This window comes from Schistocerca gregaria, chromosome 3 (assembly GCF_023897955.1).
Source record: "Schistocerca gregaria isolate iqSchGreg1 chromosome 3, iqSchGreg1.2, whole genome shotgun sequence".
Classification (NCBI taxonomy): Eukaryota; Metazoa; Arthropoda; class Insecta; order Orthoptera; family Acrididae; genus Schistocerca; species Schistocerca gregaria.
Genome location: NC_064922.1, coordinates 311,607,553 through 311,623,439, shown reverse-complemented (window position 1 = coordinate 311,623,439; position 15,887 = coordinate 311,607,553). Strand labels below are relative to the sequence as shown.

Genomic DNA, 15,887 nt, shown 5'->3' with positions numbered 1-15,887 from the left:
CTCTAATTATTACTGGGTTCTCCCAAGAAATTAAATTCTGTACAATTCAAATAATGATTCAGGACAGTTTTTAAGTGTGTTAGAAAGCAGGTGAAATGGAGGGAGTAATTATAACTTTAGAGACCATTGACATTAAACTAATTACAGACAGAGTTATACAGTATGGCTGAGGCAATGGGAAGAAATTGGTCATCTTTTGTCTAACTGAAAAATTCTAGTATTTGTCTAGTATGTTTTAGAAGAAGAATGGAGTCTATGGTAGGATGTCAGGAAAGGGATTTGAAGCAAGCTCTGAATTTAGTGCCAGTGTCATAACCACTATATAGCGTAATTAAGCCTGTGTGGTGAATATTTAATTCATGACCTACTATCCTAATAATTGCCATCTATCCTGGTGTTTCCATTATCATGATTACATGGACTTTTTAACACTTGAAAATGTGTGGCTCAATTGGTAAGCACTAAAGTACAGATCCAAATGTTAGTCATTATATACCTGGTTAGTTTGAGGATTTTTATCAGTCACTTATGATTTCTTTTACGTCTGTGGTTTGGAAACCACACTAAACTGTAGGTCTCCTTCAAACTGGCTTGCTAAATCAGAGAAAGCAATTACACACAAGGTTGAGCATAAGGATATGTAAAGAAAGCACTGTAATGTTCAAACCAACTACGGAGTTGATGTGAGTTTCACCACAGAACTTGAAACATTCACAATAATAGTGAAATGTCATACATATGACCCACTGACCAAGAAATAATCTAAACTAATAACAGAAGCACTGAGTTTTTGACAGGTACACAAAAAAGATGAAAAATGTGTGACTTCCAACAATTAATGCTTCTGCTATCCAATGAGTGGTTTCCTTTTCTCTTAAAGTATTCAAATTCTACCAGAACTGTTTACACTAATGATACATAGCTTACAAAAGTAATAATAATAAAAAAATTTTAAAAAAAACCTATGCAACATCTCTGATAACATTTGAAGGCAAGAAAGATGTATTTAGAACTATTAGGTTGTGCACTGAAGGAGAACTAAAAGCAATTTGAGGACAGTGACAGTGGGGCTGGAAGAAAACAACTTCACAGATTAACGTAAAAAAAATGAAAGCCATAACATTTTCATTTTGATGTGATATGGGGGTTTCACTTTTATGAGGACCTTTTAAACACGCAACTAATTATATTCTCTGTTGCCACAATATCATTTGTTCTGCTAAAAATGCATATGATAATAGATTGTGAACTGAACAAGAGCTCCATAAGGAAATGTTATTCTTGATGATGATACAGGGAAACTGTGGTGCACAGTCTTATTGAAGAATGATGGTTTCTACAGATTCAATTAACATTTTAAATGCCTATGCTTTTATTAGCAAAAAGAGTTGTTTTCAGCAACAGACAAACTCCAGCATAGGAGGAAATTTAAACTAGACAAATGTAAATCCAAATGGGTATCCCACATATCAGCACTATACAAATATAGGGAATGTAAGTTTGATTTTCCTTCAGAATATAATAAAGACACAGCAGTTAGGTATGTAAATGGATAAAATGAAATGTTGCTAACAGAAAAACAAGCAAACATACATTAAAAGTCACCCAAGAAGACAGGTTGGGGAAATATAACAAAACTGGATTAGTTATCATTAAAGTCATTTTCCATTAATTTAACTTTTGCTGGTTGCCGGTGTGTGTTTTTCTTCCTGTCTCTCTGTTTAAAGACTACAGATATGATTTATTATGTGTTTATTGACAGTAATAACAATTTGGAGGAAGATCCATAATTTAAAAAAAAAGGGGGGGGGGGGGGAATGAGTGTTTGATGTCATTGGACGGGAGGCCCGTTGCGTGGCAGGTCCGGTTGCCTTGGTGCAGGTCTCATTATATTCAATGTCACATCGGGCGACCTGCGTGCCAGATGGGGATGAAATGATGATGAAGGCAGCACAGCACCCAATCCCTGAGCAGAAAAAATCCCCGATCCAGCCGGGAATCAAACTCGGGCCTATAGGACGGCAACCTGTCATGCTGACCACTCAGCTTTTGGGGTAGAAATCGAATATAATGTATATATGAAAACAGATCACTATGCACTGAACAAAGGTGACAATGTGCCTGTGAGACTTCCTCTTAGATTAAAACTGTGCGCTGGACTGGGACTCAAATCTGGGACCTTTGCCTTTCTGGAAACAACCCCCAGGCTGTGGCTGCAGTATCCTTTATTCCATTAGTGCTAGTCCTGCTAGGTATGAAGGAGAACTTCTTTGTAGTTTAAAAGGTAGGAGATGAGATAGTGGTGGGAGTAAAGCTGTGAGGGCAGGTCTGGAGTTGTCTTTGGATAGCTCAGTCAACAAAGCACTCATCTGTGAAAGGCAAAGGCACCAGGTTCAAGCCCCAGTGTGTCACGCCCTTTGAAACTTGCCACGAAGTTTCAAATCAGTGCACACTCTACCGAAGATCGAAAAATTCTTTGTGTGTGTGTTGTATGAACAGTGCAATTTTAAATCATCTGTGAGTGCTCAAAACAAAATTCCATTCTTGAATGAAATATCCTCATTGGTAACTGATTTGACTCTTTCATAAAAGACACTAATCATTGATAGTGATACTAGTTGTCAGAAGGAACAAAAATACAATTGATTTGCTAAAGTCATAATTTCTAGATAGGCATTCAAAACCAACATAACACAGTTTTCAGTTTCTGAAAAAAATTTCAAAAATAGTATTTACTGGCTAATAAATGATTGCACTCATTGAAATATTCAAAGGATACTTTTACACTTACAATTCGTGAAGAACTGATTTCTTACTGGATTAGAACAAAGATTAAATCATATTTGCAGTTCATATTGGATACAGTAAATTTTTAAGTTCTGACATTTCGAGTAACACTGGTTAGTTCCCTTTATCCACTTTTGATACCATCAGTTTTCTGGCTATGTTATATGCAGTGACACAAATGGCACAGTTGGTGTGGCAACGTATTCTGAAGCATATATAACAGCACAAAAAGAATGTAAAGTGGGGGACAACTTAGAACACATGATGAGGTACTGTGTTGTGAGAAGTCATTGGTGAAGAAAATAAAACTGTGGCTATGTAGATAGCGCACAATACATTTTGTTGCTAAACCAAGTTTGTTATTAAATAGAATTATGTTGAGAAGTGGGAACTTATCACTAGCATGTCATCTGAGAAAGCTGTTTGATGTATTAAATTACTTTTAATAGATTTTGTACATTAACAGTATTTTCAAAATTAAAACATATGCAAAATCTGTACTCTATGCAGACAGCCAGTCACGTATAGTAGTACACGTGTCTGGACTTTTCATCCATCTGTACCCTGATCCTAACCTATCAACTTTGTGGTGGGAGTGTAGAGATTTCAAAGCATTTCAGTCTGAGTTTGAATTATTTCGGTTACAGTAACAGCACAGTGTGTAGGGATGATGTTTCGTATTAATGAACACAGTAACAAAAAATGGCAACAGCACTCTGTCTGTACAGTGAACTACTTGGAAATGTTTCGATTTAGTTCCTTCCGATAGACTCTGTCACTGTACATTTGACCAAAGGGAGACAGTAGAGACATTAACCATTATTCTTATGCAAACTAGGTTCTCACTATGACTCTCACATAATACTCTCTTGTGGGTATAAGCCAGCCATGCGGAACTACTTTAAATGGGAACTGACTGTTTTTCTAGTAAGGTATTGTCACAATGTTTTGTTAAACTGATACTGATGTAGTATCATGCTATTTGAAACTTGAGAGAGAGAGAGAGAGAGAGAGAGAGAGAGAGAGAGAGAGAGAGAGAGAGAGAGAGAGAGAGAGGACAGGAAGATACAAAATCAGTGGATTCATGATATATTGGTACATAATATCATCTGATTTTTTTATGACATATGAAATGTGTCAGCTGATACTTGGAATTTTATTTAAGTGCCATGATTAAAGATCATCATGTAGCATAATGAAAATGTTGCAACATTATGTACTTTTATAAATACAATTTGAAGAAATACTGGTAATGGTCTCAGCTTGTTTATTAATTATAGAGAAAAAAAGGGGGAATGGTACTGTATTTCAGTAAAAGGCATTTGTACTTGACAAACCAAGTATGTTGTATGGCATTTAGCAGAAATAATCAGTTTTGCATTTGAATGGTCACGTTACACACTGGAGAGATTCTTTTCGGTATCTTTCTTGCTGTAATTAAAATAATACTAAAAATTTAACTAACAAAGCATACACACTTTTTCTAATTAAGGTTGATTGTCAGATACTACATTTATGACACTAGCATTATTTTTGTTGCTGGGAAATTCATAAATGTTATAATATAATGTTTCAGCAGTGTTCACACTTTAAGATTTGACTGTATTAGTAACAGTAATGATTAGTTCTGCCCAGATTAACAATATGTTATCATAAACAAGTAATAAAAATAATTTAATAAAAACATCTTCTAAAATAAAAACTAAACATCAGTCATTTAGAATTTAAGCATCTCTTTATGAAGAGGCATTCATAATTTTTTCATTAAGTAGTAATAAAATAGTTCCTCAGTAAAGCCAGAATGGCTTTCTGGTGTCCTGCAGTAGTGAAAGACCTGATTTTCTAATTTAAAATTTCAACAATTGATAAATAGCTACAATTATTACTTCCTATGCAATGTGAAGAAACCATTTCATATATCATATTTGTATTAGTCTTTTATTGACTGTGGCATGCTATTCAGCCAAGTGGCAACTACTGGAGCATGAATCACATATATCCTGACATCATATTTACAAAATATTTGTAAAAACCAATAGACTCTTTCATAGTGAAATACATATTGGTCATCTGCTGTAGTGTATCAAGCATGAAGATAAATTTAAGTAATGCTGATAAAAAATAAGAGCACATGCATAGGAAATAACAAATTGTTAACCGTAAATAGAATGTTATCTACAGAGTGGCAAATAATAGTTCATAACTGAGAGAGAGAGAGAGAGAGAGAGAGAGAGAGAGAGAGAGAGAGAGAGATTGTCTTATTGTACACACAAACAAAAATTAAATACTTTTAAAACATTTAATTTTATAAAATCTGATGCTGATTGTTGGGTAGTAGGCTTGGATAAAAATTTCACTCACATTCAACAATGATTATTGTTAAAATATTGCTTCTTGATGGGCAAGTACATAGTGCCAAAAAAATGCACTGTACAAGTAAATGTCCCCTGAAAATTATCTGCATTTCTGAATGCTTTTCATTTTACTTTAGTAATGTGCATACAGAGAAATTACAATTAAAAGAATAATTGTTAATATTAGATATTTTGTTATATAAATTAGTGTATCTTTTGTTACAAAATTTACATGCATATAAATAAAATTCAGTCATTTGTGACTAGATTTATGTAAACATTTACAAATGATACACTGAAGTATTTCTGGAAAGCTCTAGGATAGTTTTAATCAGTTCTTTGGAAAGTACATGTCCACAGGACCATAATGTCTTTGGTGTTATAAGTTTCATACCAACAGATTTGGTTTCTAATTTACTAAGATCTTCTTGGTTCAAGCTTCTGAGACAAGCTTGTTAGAACTCTCTGGTTATCTATTGTCCTCAAGCAACTGATGTACGATCGTACCTCTGCTTCACTTTTCGGAGATGGTGGTTCTAGAACTAAAAGAACCAACAGTAACGTGTAAATAATACATGTTCTGTGCACATAAAAGTGAAGAGATTTTTTTTAAACTTTAATAATGATGTATAGCAGTTCTATTTACAGGGGTTCATGTAGAAGATCAGATGTTTTCTAAAACATTTAATTCTGAAGCAGCTTCTATCAATACAAAATAACATTATTATAAAATTATAATTTGGCATATGCCTCTGAATATGGTACTCAATAATGTTTCCACATTCAACTTCTCATGACAGTTTATTGGTAGTTTTTAAATTTTCAATTCAAAATTTTCAATAAGATTCATCAATGTTCTTTGAAAATGTTATATTTCATGGAGGAGAGGTTGCTCCTGAATGTAATACAGTAGACTCTCAACTATCTGCCTTATGACTATCTAGCCTCCGTACTATCCAGCCTAATTAGTTAATATTGTAACAATATTTCTCCATGACGAAATCTATTATATGTCCTGTTCTTTTCCAAAGCCTTAGCAAGTGGGCACTGGCTACAATGCTGTGCCACTCACAAACAACTATTAATACTCTTAGAGAGCAGCTCTGTAGGCAACCATGTGGTGTTTCTTCCGTTGCACGTGCATTGGTAAATTGTTATTTTGTGCAATTCTTTGTCTGTTATTTAATGAATCCAAAATGAGTGATAAAAAAACTTGTAGTGAGTATGGATCAAAAACTTCATGCTGAAATGTGACTGGATTATGGGGTTACAGCCAAAACTACTGCTTTGGAGTTAGGTGTAGGAAAAAGTACTGTTGGATACCAGATGAAAAAATGAGCAGAAATTGGAAAGGGGTGTGCTTTCCAAGCTAATGAAAATGAAATAAAAGTAAGGCAGATAATGCTACAAGGTAAACATAAAGATGTTGTGAAAGCTTTAGTTTTGTGGCATGAACATTTAAGATGAAAATATTTGCCCATTGGTCAATGGCAAATGGAAGAAGAAGATTCAGACTTTACTACAATTGATCGATGGTCGGATTGGTGGAAAAAATGATTCAGCATTTGCCAGGTTACCGTTAGTGGAGAGGCTTTCTCTGCTGACAAAGAGACTGAGCCATTGTGTAAAGACTATGCTTGCTTCAAAAAAGGAAGTGCAGCACCCAGATAAAAGTTCTAACAGAGTTCAGAATTTAAACAAAACTTCAATTTGAGAAAGGAACTAAACAGCATAATTCTGGCACACTAGATCAACAAACACAGTTGTAGGTTAAAATTTTTCAACAGTCATCAAAAATTTTATTTTCACCCAGTTTCATCTCAGCCAATGTGAAATGCAAACTATATTTAGTGAATTAAAATATTTGATGGCTAAAAAGTAAAATTAATGAACTATTTATCAGCATTGATGAATTCGAGTCAGCCAACCCAGCAGACATAATCTGCCCCTCTGAACATCATGTGACCACTGATATAGATACGTTAAGTCTTGCAGGATCTAGGTTAGCTTCTCACTTTTGTAGAGCAGAAATGGAGAATGGAGGAGTTGCCAGATTCATCAGGAACTGCAACAAGTTTAATGGCATAGACATTTATACATTTTGTCTACTGCAGCACATGGAAGCATGTGCAACAGAAGTAGACTTTCATAATAAATCATCCACAATAGTAAGTGCATACCGAGTAGCAGCAGGTAATTTTAATCTGTTCATAAATCAATTTGAAGATCTATTGGCCTACTAAAAATTATATAGTGGTTACTGGTGATTTTAACATAGATTTTTTTGAAAGCTCTTCAAGTAAGAACTTATTGCAGCCAGTGCATTGTAATTCAACTTAATTAATACTTTTAACTTTCAAACTAGAATAGCTAAGGGCTCAAAGCTGTCCATTTATAATATCTTTACAGAAAAGTCTAATTAACACATTTATATCATAAAACCTATAATAAGTAGTCTCTCAGATCATGACATGCAGTTCCTTTTGCTAAATGTTAATACTGACCAGGATATAAAATTTACTAAATCTGAATTCAAGAGCCTAGCCATTACGCTAAAAATTGATTTTTTCAGGAAACTCCTCAAAGACATGAATTGGAGTAACGTGTACAATGCTCATAGCATGTTTTCCTCCAAACCTAGATTAGATCCTTGTTTTTTAAAAAAACTATGGTTATGCAAGGAATAAAGCTATCCTGTAAGACAAAACGGAAACTACATTTATCACTCACAAAAAATCTGATGTAAATAAATGCTGCAGACTGCAAAATACTGAAGATAGTAATATGGACATCAAAGCAAATACTTTATGATAACAGGATAGTCACATCAGATAAGAAAATAAAGACAATGTGGGATTTCTGTTTGGTTGTAGCCCAAGGAACCTGCACATTTCTGTAGGGCTCGGAATATTGCATACAGATGTCCACATTACAACAAATCATGAGGCGAATTCAACAAGCAAGGTGGCATGGGCCATCAGGTTCACAAAGTCAAAGAACTTGCAATGGCAGAGATACATCGTTTGTACTTGTCGATGCCACAGCAATATGGTTTATAGCGAAGGAAGGGACTAATACAATCACAGACAAAGAGAAGCACATAGCATTAAGAGTAAATGTTACATGGGTAACAGAAGTGTGCAGTGTTGCTGAACTTTTCATTAAGCACTTCATAACAGTTACTAGAAAGATGGGGTTGTCAGGTTGTGTAGATGCTGTCTTGAATATTTCAGACCAGCTGTTAAAAATAAGTATAATAATGTGAGTATGATCCTCACAACACCAGTAGAAGTAATGATCACTGTAAAATCCTTCAAATTGCAAGAAGCTAGTGCTTATGATAACATGTCAATGAAGATGATTAAAAAGTGAGCAAGCCTCTTGAGTTTTGTGACATTTTTAGTTATTTGTGTAACCAGTCTTATCAGTGGAACATTTCATGAACAGTTGAAATTTGCTAAAATTAAGCCTTTGTACAAGAATGGAGATAAAGAAATACCATCAAACTTTTGTCCAATTTCACTTTTACCTGGACCCTGAAAAATTTTAGGAAGGTGATATACAATCTTTTATTAACCATCTGACCACCAATAAAATATTATCCAAGTCACAACTTGGATTGCTAAAGGGTTTTGATATTGAGAAGGCTATCTACATATACCGCGAGAATGTACTTAATTAGTTAGGCAATAAATTACAGGCTAAATGAATTAGAATATTATGGAGTAACAGGACCTGCTGCGAAATGGTTCAAATCCTATATCTCTGATGGCAAACAAAGTGTGTCAATAGAAAAGACATGCTGTAAGTATCAGGCACAATCTAAAGGTTCCATCTTAACACACTTACTTTTTCTTCTGCATGACCTTTCATCAATAACATTACCAGCCACCAAGTTTCTTTTGTTTACAGAAGATAGAAACATTGCAATAAATAGTAAATCAAATATAGCCTTAGAAAGGTCAGCTAATGAAATTTTCTTTGACATTAATAATGGATTACTAGCCAATCCTCTGTCACTAAACCTTGGGGAAAAAACTATATGCAGTTCAGAACTTGTAAAAGATTTCCTGCCAGTATACACCTAAAATATGACAACAAGCCGATAGAAGAAGTTGACAATATTAAATTCTTAGGATTACAGCTTGATAATACATTTATAACTGGGAGGTGCATACCACAGAACTGCTGAATGCCTAAACAAATCTCTGTTTCCAAGCTAAATGTTGTCAGACATAGCTGATATTAAAATAAAAAAGGTAGTGTACTATGCTTACCTTCATTCTGTAAAGTCACACAGGATTATTCTCTGGGTAACTCATCAAATGAAGCTAAAGTGTTCTGAGGCCAAAAAAAGTGCATTATGAATTATTTGTGGTGTGAACTCAAGAACATCCTGCAGAGGAAACTGCTAAAAGCCAGCTGTAATCAACTCTGTAAAGTTCTAGCTCATATATTCAATTCCTCTCTAAATCAACTTATCTTCCCTGACAGAATGAAGTATGTTACTGTGAAGCCCCTCTATAAAAAAAGGTGATCCCACAGATGTTTCCAACTATCATCCTATCTCTCTTGTAACAGCATTTTCTAAAGTTTTTGAAAAATTAATATACGCCAGGATTGTCAATCACCTTGAAAAATTTGCGCTAATTAGTAAACAACAATTTGGACAAATGGGTAACTGGCTCAGATCATATCTAGAAGACAGACAGCAAAAAATAGTATTAGGTATTAACAATCTACAAGTAGGAGAGGTAGAGTCTGACTAGGGAACAGTATGTCATGGAGTTCCACAAGGGTCAGTCCTTGGTCCCCTCTTATTTATTACATATATTAATGACCTACCCTTGTCCTCAAATAGTGCTATCAATATCACAATAATTGTAGATGACACAAGTATAGTGACAGCCAGCAAAACCTCCACTGACATACAGTTAAATACCAACCAAGCACTTGCAAATGCTCTGAACTGGTTCACGGCAAATTCTGTAGCAATAAACCTCAGTAAAACAAATTACATGCAGTTCCAATCCAGTTACATAAGCCCAGAAGAGATTAACATTACACCCAAGAGCCAACAGTTACAGAGCGTTCAGTGCACAAACTTCCTAGGAGTTCATATAGACAACCGGCTCAATTGGGAATTCCACATACAGCAAACACTAAAAAAGCTTAGCTCAACAACGTTTGCCATCCAAATAATCTCCAAAATTGGAGACATGAACGTATCAAGGTCTGCATATTTTGGCTACAACAATTCAGTAATGTGCTATGGAATAATCTTTTGCGGCAACGCACCACCTTCAAATAAAAATTTTGTTAGCCAGAAAAAAGTAGTCCAAATTATATGTAGTTCCCTCCAAGAACATCATGTCTAAATCTTTTTAAACAGTTAGGTATATTAACCACAACCTCACAATATCTCCTCTCACTCATGGCTTTCACTCTTCTCAATTCCTCTAAATATGAAACAAATGAGGCATACCATCATTATAACACAAGACGGAAAGGTGACATGAACTGTGAACGGAAAAATCTCTCTCTGGTACAAAAAGGGGTAAAGTACACAAGTACAAAAATCTTTAACACACTCCCGAGTAATATAAAGTTTCTAAAAGAAAGTAAAATGCTATTCAAACAAAAGCTAAAGGAATTCCTACTGGAAGAATGTTTCTACTCTTTAGATGAATTCTTTAAGAGAGATAAATAATTTGAGTAGTAATTCAGATTATTTCCTTTGTCATTGTTATCTGTATTGTTTTTTTACCACTATTGTATTATTGTATTGTATTGTATTGTATTGTTTATTATATAGATTATATTATTGTATTGTAGCAGTTTTGAATCATTCATCTACCACATGTAATATACCAGTATGTATTGTATTATATGATATCTATATTGTATCTGCTTTGACTCATTAGATTATTCCACATCCATGCTTAATCACACATTAATGGATCTATGGAATATGTATCTCAAATAAAAAAAAGGGCTGTTTAAGGAACAGAGGATGCTAACAACTGCTTCCCAATATATTTATTCTTAGTGAAATTTGTCTTTTATTTTCAAAGCAAGAGTTCAGTTCATGAAATCAACCTAGAAATAATAATAACTTTCACAAAGATTTAAAGTCATTTACTTTGGTTCAGAAAGGTGTCCACTATTCAGTAACAAACATTTTCAGTAACAAACATTTTCAATAACAAACATTTTCAATAACACACCAGCAGCCACAAAAATTTAACTATGAAGGGGAGCCGGAGGTGCCTATGCTGCCCATGATAAAATCACTAAGTCTGAGGAACATTTATGAATAAACTACCAAATAGAAAAATTTGAATTTTTTTTCACACATAGAGTGGTTTAGTATTGCAGTTATGACAGAAGGATTTTGGAGTATCTTTTCTAGTTTCCTTCCAATTATTTTTTTTATTAATGACCCAATTTTTTTTTTACAAATAATTGCTTTATAATTAAACTGAAATGAAACTACTGAACATATTGCCAAATGGCTGTGTTACAATGTAAGTTTGACCACTAGGAGTGCTGTATAAAAATTTCATCTCTCTACTTGAGTGGATTTTGAGAAAATGTTCCCTATATTCGAAAAATTCTAATTTACGGGAAATGGCTATCAAAGTTTCTCAATACATTCCTGCACTATAGGATGGATTATCAGGGTCTTCTTCTTCATCCTCCAAAAGCTTCCTCTGCTGTCTTCTTTTCTGGCCTGTTGTTCCATCATACTTCATATGCCTTCCTCATCTTTCTGCTCCTCTTATCCTTTCTCCAATATTTCTTAGTGCTCGTACAGTGTTCACCCCAGCTGTAAATCCTAATGTGTTCAGAACTTCACACTTCACACTATTCCCTTGGTTGTAGGTTGCTATTGCATCATAAATGCCAAAGTGCAGTGTTTTTATGCTTACAAACACCCTTTTAGGAATCACTTTCAAAGTCAAATTGTTTACGCTCTCATTAGGATTCTGCATCTTTCCGTGTGGACATTTGTGTAACAATTCTGGCTGTGCTAAGTCATGAAAAATTGGTTTTATTGCATTTATCACAGCTGCTGGCAAACCATGTTTGTTTTCATAGTCCTTTTTTTGCATTATATTTGCACCAGGAATCTTTTGGGCACAGGCTGTGTTGAGGGTATTCATTGGAAGAGGCATTATGAAGGAACAATGCCCACACTACTTTTCGCATGTCACTAACGTTACTAGTATTTTGCCTTACAGCATACCCATAGCATCTCTGTAGATGTCAATCACCTCATCATTAAGCCTGCCTCTCCCTCCTATTGTCTTTCCATCACAGAGCTTACTTGAACCCAAAGTTTGTTTGAGCCTTCGAAGCCGTGCACCCATACGCTTTTGCACATGCCCAATGCATTCCAACTTTTCAACTACAAATTCATTTCCATATGGTTTCAGTTCCTCTATGGTCTTGAAACCTTTGGAGTCACAATCCCCAAGGTAGTATTTGTTCCTAACATTGTATCTGGGAACTGAACGTGGCTATAGCCGGCCATGTGTTAGTTAGCAGAAGAACACACTGTTTCAGTAATTGTAGTATCACAACTTGGTATTAATGTTAATTTTCTTTTCCCTGCATTGTTCCTCTTCTTATATACATGGTTACTAAAACGTGGCATCATAACCAGAACAATGCTTTACACAAGAAGTCTAATACTACCAACAACAGGCGCAACACTGAACTAATTTGAAACGGTAAACAGCAAAGAGACGATGTTCCGCACTCTTAGCGCTTCATTTGTCACAGAAAACAATGCACACTCACTCTATGCATAACATAATGCGCTGTATGCGTAACAGGCTGAGAAAATCCCAAGCAGTTCGCCAGGAAGTCACGAGAGGGTGTTAGATGCATTCAGCAGCCGCCCATTTCCTCTGCAGCTGTGGGGAGAAAATGGTGTAATAAAGTTCAGTTTGAGTAGAGTCTAAAGGATTTAAAGTGGCCTACTCCTCCTGTTCCATTGATGAATTTCTTAGCAGAACTGACTGGGGTATGTCACAGAATGTGAATATCAACAATGTAGGAAAAAGAGATTGCTACTTTCTATAAAGAAGACACATTAAGTTGCGGGCAATTAAATTACACTTACATAAATCATTCAGCCACAGCCTTCATCAGTAAAAGGGACATACACATAAGCAAGCACACCTCATGCACACATGGCTGCTAACTCCTGCGTCTTGGGCCAAGATGCTGGAGTTGGTGGTCATGTGTGCATGAGGTATGCTTGTTTGTGTGTGTGAATGATGTGTGTATCTCTTTTACTGATGAAGGCTGTGGCCAAAAGCTTCATGTAAGTGTCTTTCAATTGTGCCTGTCACCAACCTAATGTGTCTCCTTTATGGTAAGTAGCAATCTGTCTTTTCCTACAGTGTTGATATTCCTACTAGAGTTTCCGCTGTTTGGGGTAATGTGAATATTGTGTACAATCTGACTTTTCTTTACAAATTTTATGCAGTAATGTGATCACTGTAAATAAGTAGCATGACCACAAGAGATTAATGATGTTAAAATGATAGAAACAATTTTATATTAAATGATGTGCAACATATTATGTACGTACTATGTATCAACAAGTCTCATGGACAAATAAATAAATAAACTGCTGTAAAATACTTTTTATTTTATTTCTTTGTTTGAAGATGCGTGGGTACAATAGCCTAAGAATTATCATATGCATCTAAGTATTGTTGTTGTTGTTGTTGTTGTTGTTGTAGCTGCTGTGGTCTTCAGTCCTGAGAATGTTCTGATGCAGCTCTCCATGCTACTCTATCTAAGTGCAAGCTGCTTCATCTCTCAGTACCTACTGCAACCTACATCCTTCTGAATCTGCTTAGTGTATTCATCTCTTGGTCTCCCTCTATGATTTTTACCCTCCAAGCTAGCATCCAATACTAAATTGGTGATCCCTTGATGCCTCAGAACATCTGCTACCAACCGATCCCTTCTTCTGGTCAAGTTGTGCCACAAACTTCTCTTCTCCCCAATCCTATTCAATACTTCCTCATTAGTTATGTGATCTACCCATGTAATCTTCAGCATTCTTCTGTAGCACCACATTTCGAAAGCTTCTATTCTCTTCTTGTCCAAACTATTTATTGTCCATGTTTCACTTCCATACATGGCTACACTCCATACAAATACTTTCAGAAATGACTTCCCGACACTTAAATCTATACTCAATGTTAACAAAATCCTCTTCTTCAGAAACGCTTTCCTTGCCATTGCCAGTCTACATTTTATATCCTCTCTACTTTGACCATCATCAGTTATTTTGTTCCCCAAATAGCAAAACTCCCTTACCACTTTAAGTGTAATTTCCTAATCTAATTCCCTCAGCATAACCCAACATAATTTCATTATTCTTGTTTTGCTTTTGTTGATGTTCATCTTATATACTCCTCTCAAGACACTGTCCATTTCATTCAACTGCTCTTCCAAGTCCCTTGCTGCCTCTGACAGAATTACAATATTATCGGCGAACCTCAAAGTTTTTCTCTCTACTCCATGGATTTTAATACCTACTCCGAATTTTTCTTTTGTTTCCTTTACTGCTTGCTCAATATACAGATTGAATAACATCGGGGAGAGGCTACAACGCTGTCTCACTCCCTTCCCAACCACTGCTTCCCTTCCAAACTGATCTTTCCCGAGGTCAGCTTCTACCAGTTTTTCCATTCGTCTGTAAGGAATTTGCGTTAGTATTTTGCAACTGTGACTTATTAAACTGATAGTTCGGTAATTTTCACATCCGTCAACACTTGCTTTCTTCGGGATTGGAATTATTATATTTTTCTTGAAGTCTGAGGGTATTTCGCCTGTGTCATACATCTTGTTCACCAGGGCTGGCTCTCCCAAGGCTGTCAGTAGTTCTAATGGAATGTTGTCTACTCCAGAGGTCTTGTTTCGATTCAGGTCTTTCAGTGCTCTGTCGAACTCTTCACGCAGTATTGTCTCTCCCATTTCATCTTCATCTACATCCTCTTCCATTTCCATAATATTGTCCTACAGTACATCGGCCTTGTATAGACCCTCAATATACTCCTTCCACCTTTCTGCTTTCCCTTCTTTGCTTAGAACTGGGTTTCCATCAACGCTCTTGATATTCATACAAGTGGTTCTCTTTTCTCCATAGGTCTTTGAATTTTCCTGTAAGCAGTATCTATCTTACCCCTAGTGAGATAAGCCTCTACATCCTTACGTTTGTCCTCTAGCCATGCCTGCTTAGCCATTTTGAACTTCCTGTCAATCTCATTTTTGAGACATTTGCACTCCTTTTTGCCTGCTTCATTTACTGCATTTTTATGTTTTCTCCTTTCATCAATTTCTACTAGCCTTTGTCTTTTTACCTATTTGATCCTCTGCTGCCTTCATTATTCCATCCCTCAAAGCTACCCATTCTTATTCTACTGTATTTCTTTCCCCCATTCCTGTCAATTGTTCCCTTATGCTCTCCCTGAAACTCTGTACAACCTCTGGTTCTTTCAGTTAATCCAGGTCCCATCTCCTTAAATTCCCACCTTTTTGCAGTTTGTTCAGTTTTAATCTACAGTTGATAACCAATAAATAGTGGTTACGGTCCACATCTGCCCCTGGAAATGTCTTACAATTTAAAACCTCGTTCCTAAATCTCTGTCTTACCATTATATAATCTATCTGAGACCTTCTAGTATCTCCAGGCTTCTTCCTACAACCTTTTTTTAT

General features: G+C 35.5%; 1 protein-coding gene across 2 annotated transcripts in view; it reads right to left on the bottom strand.

The window, feature by feature from the left end:
- Positions 1 to 907: 907 nt before the first annotated feature.
- Positions 908 to 15,887, bottom strand: part of LOC126354710 (rap guanine nucleotide exchange factor 4) — a 1,235,035-nt gene continuing 1,220,055 nt past the window's right edge. For both annotated transcript variants that reach the window (XM_050004554.1, XM_050004555.1), the window contains one exon: positions 908 to 5,683. In XM_050004554.1, coding sequence (XP_049860511.1) covers positions 5,559 to 5,683 — 125 coding nt within the window. In that variant the 3' untranslated portion in view covers positions 908 to 5,558. The remainder of the gene's footprint in view (positions 5,684 to 15,887) is intronic.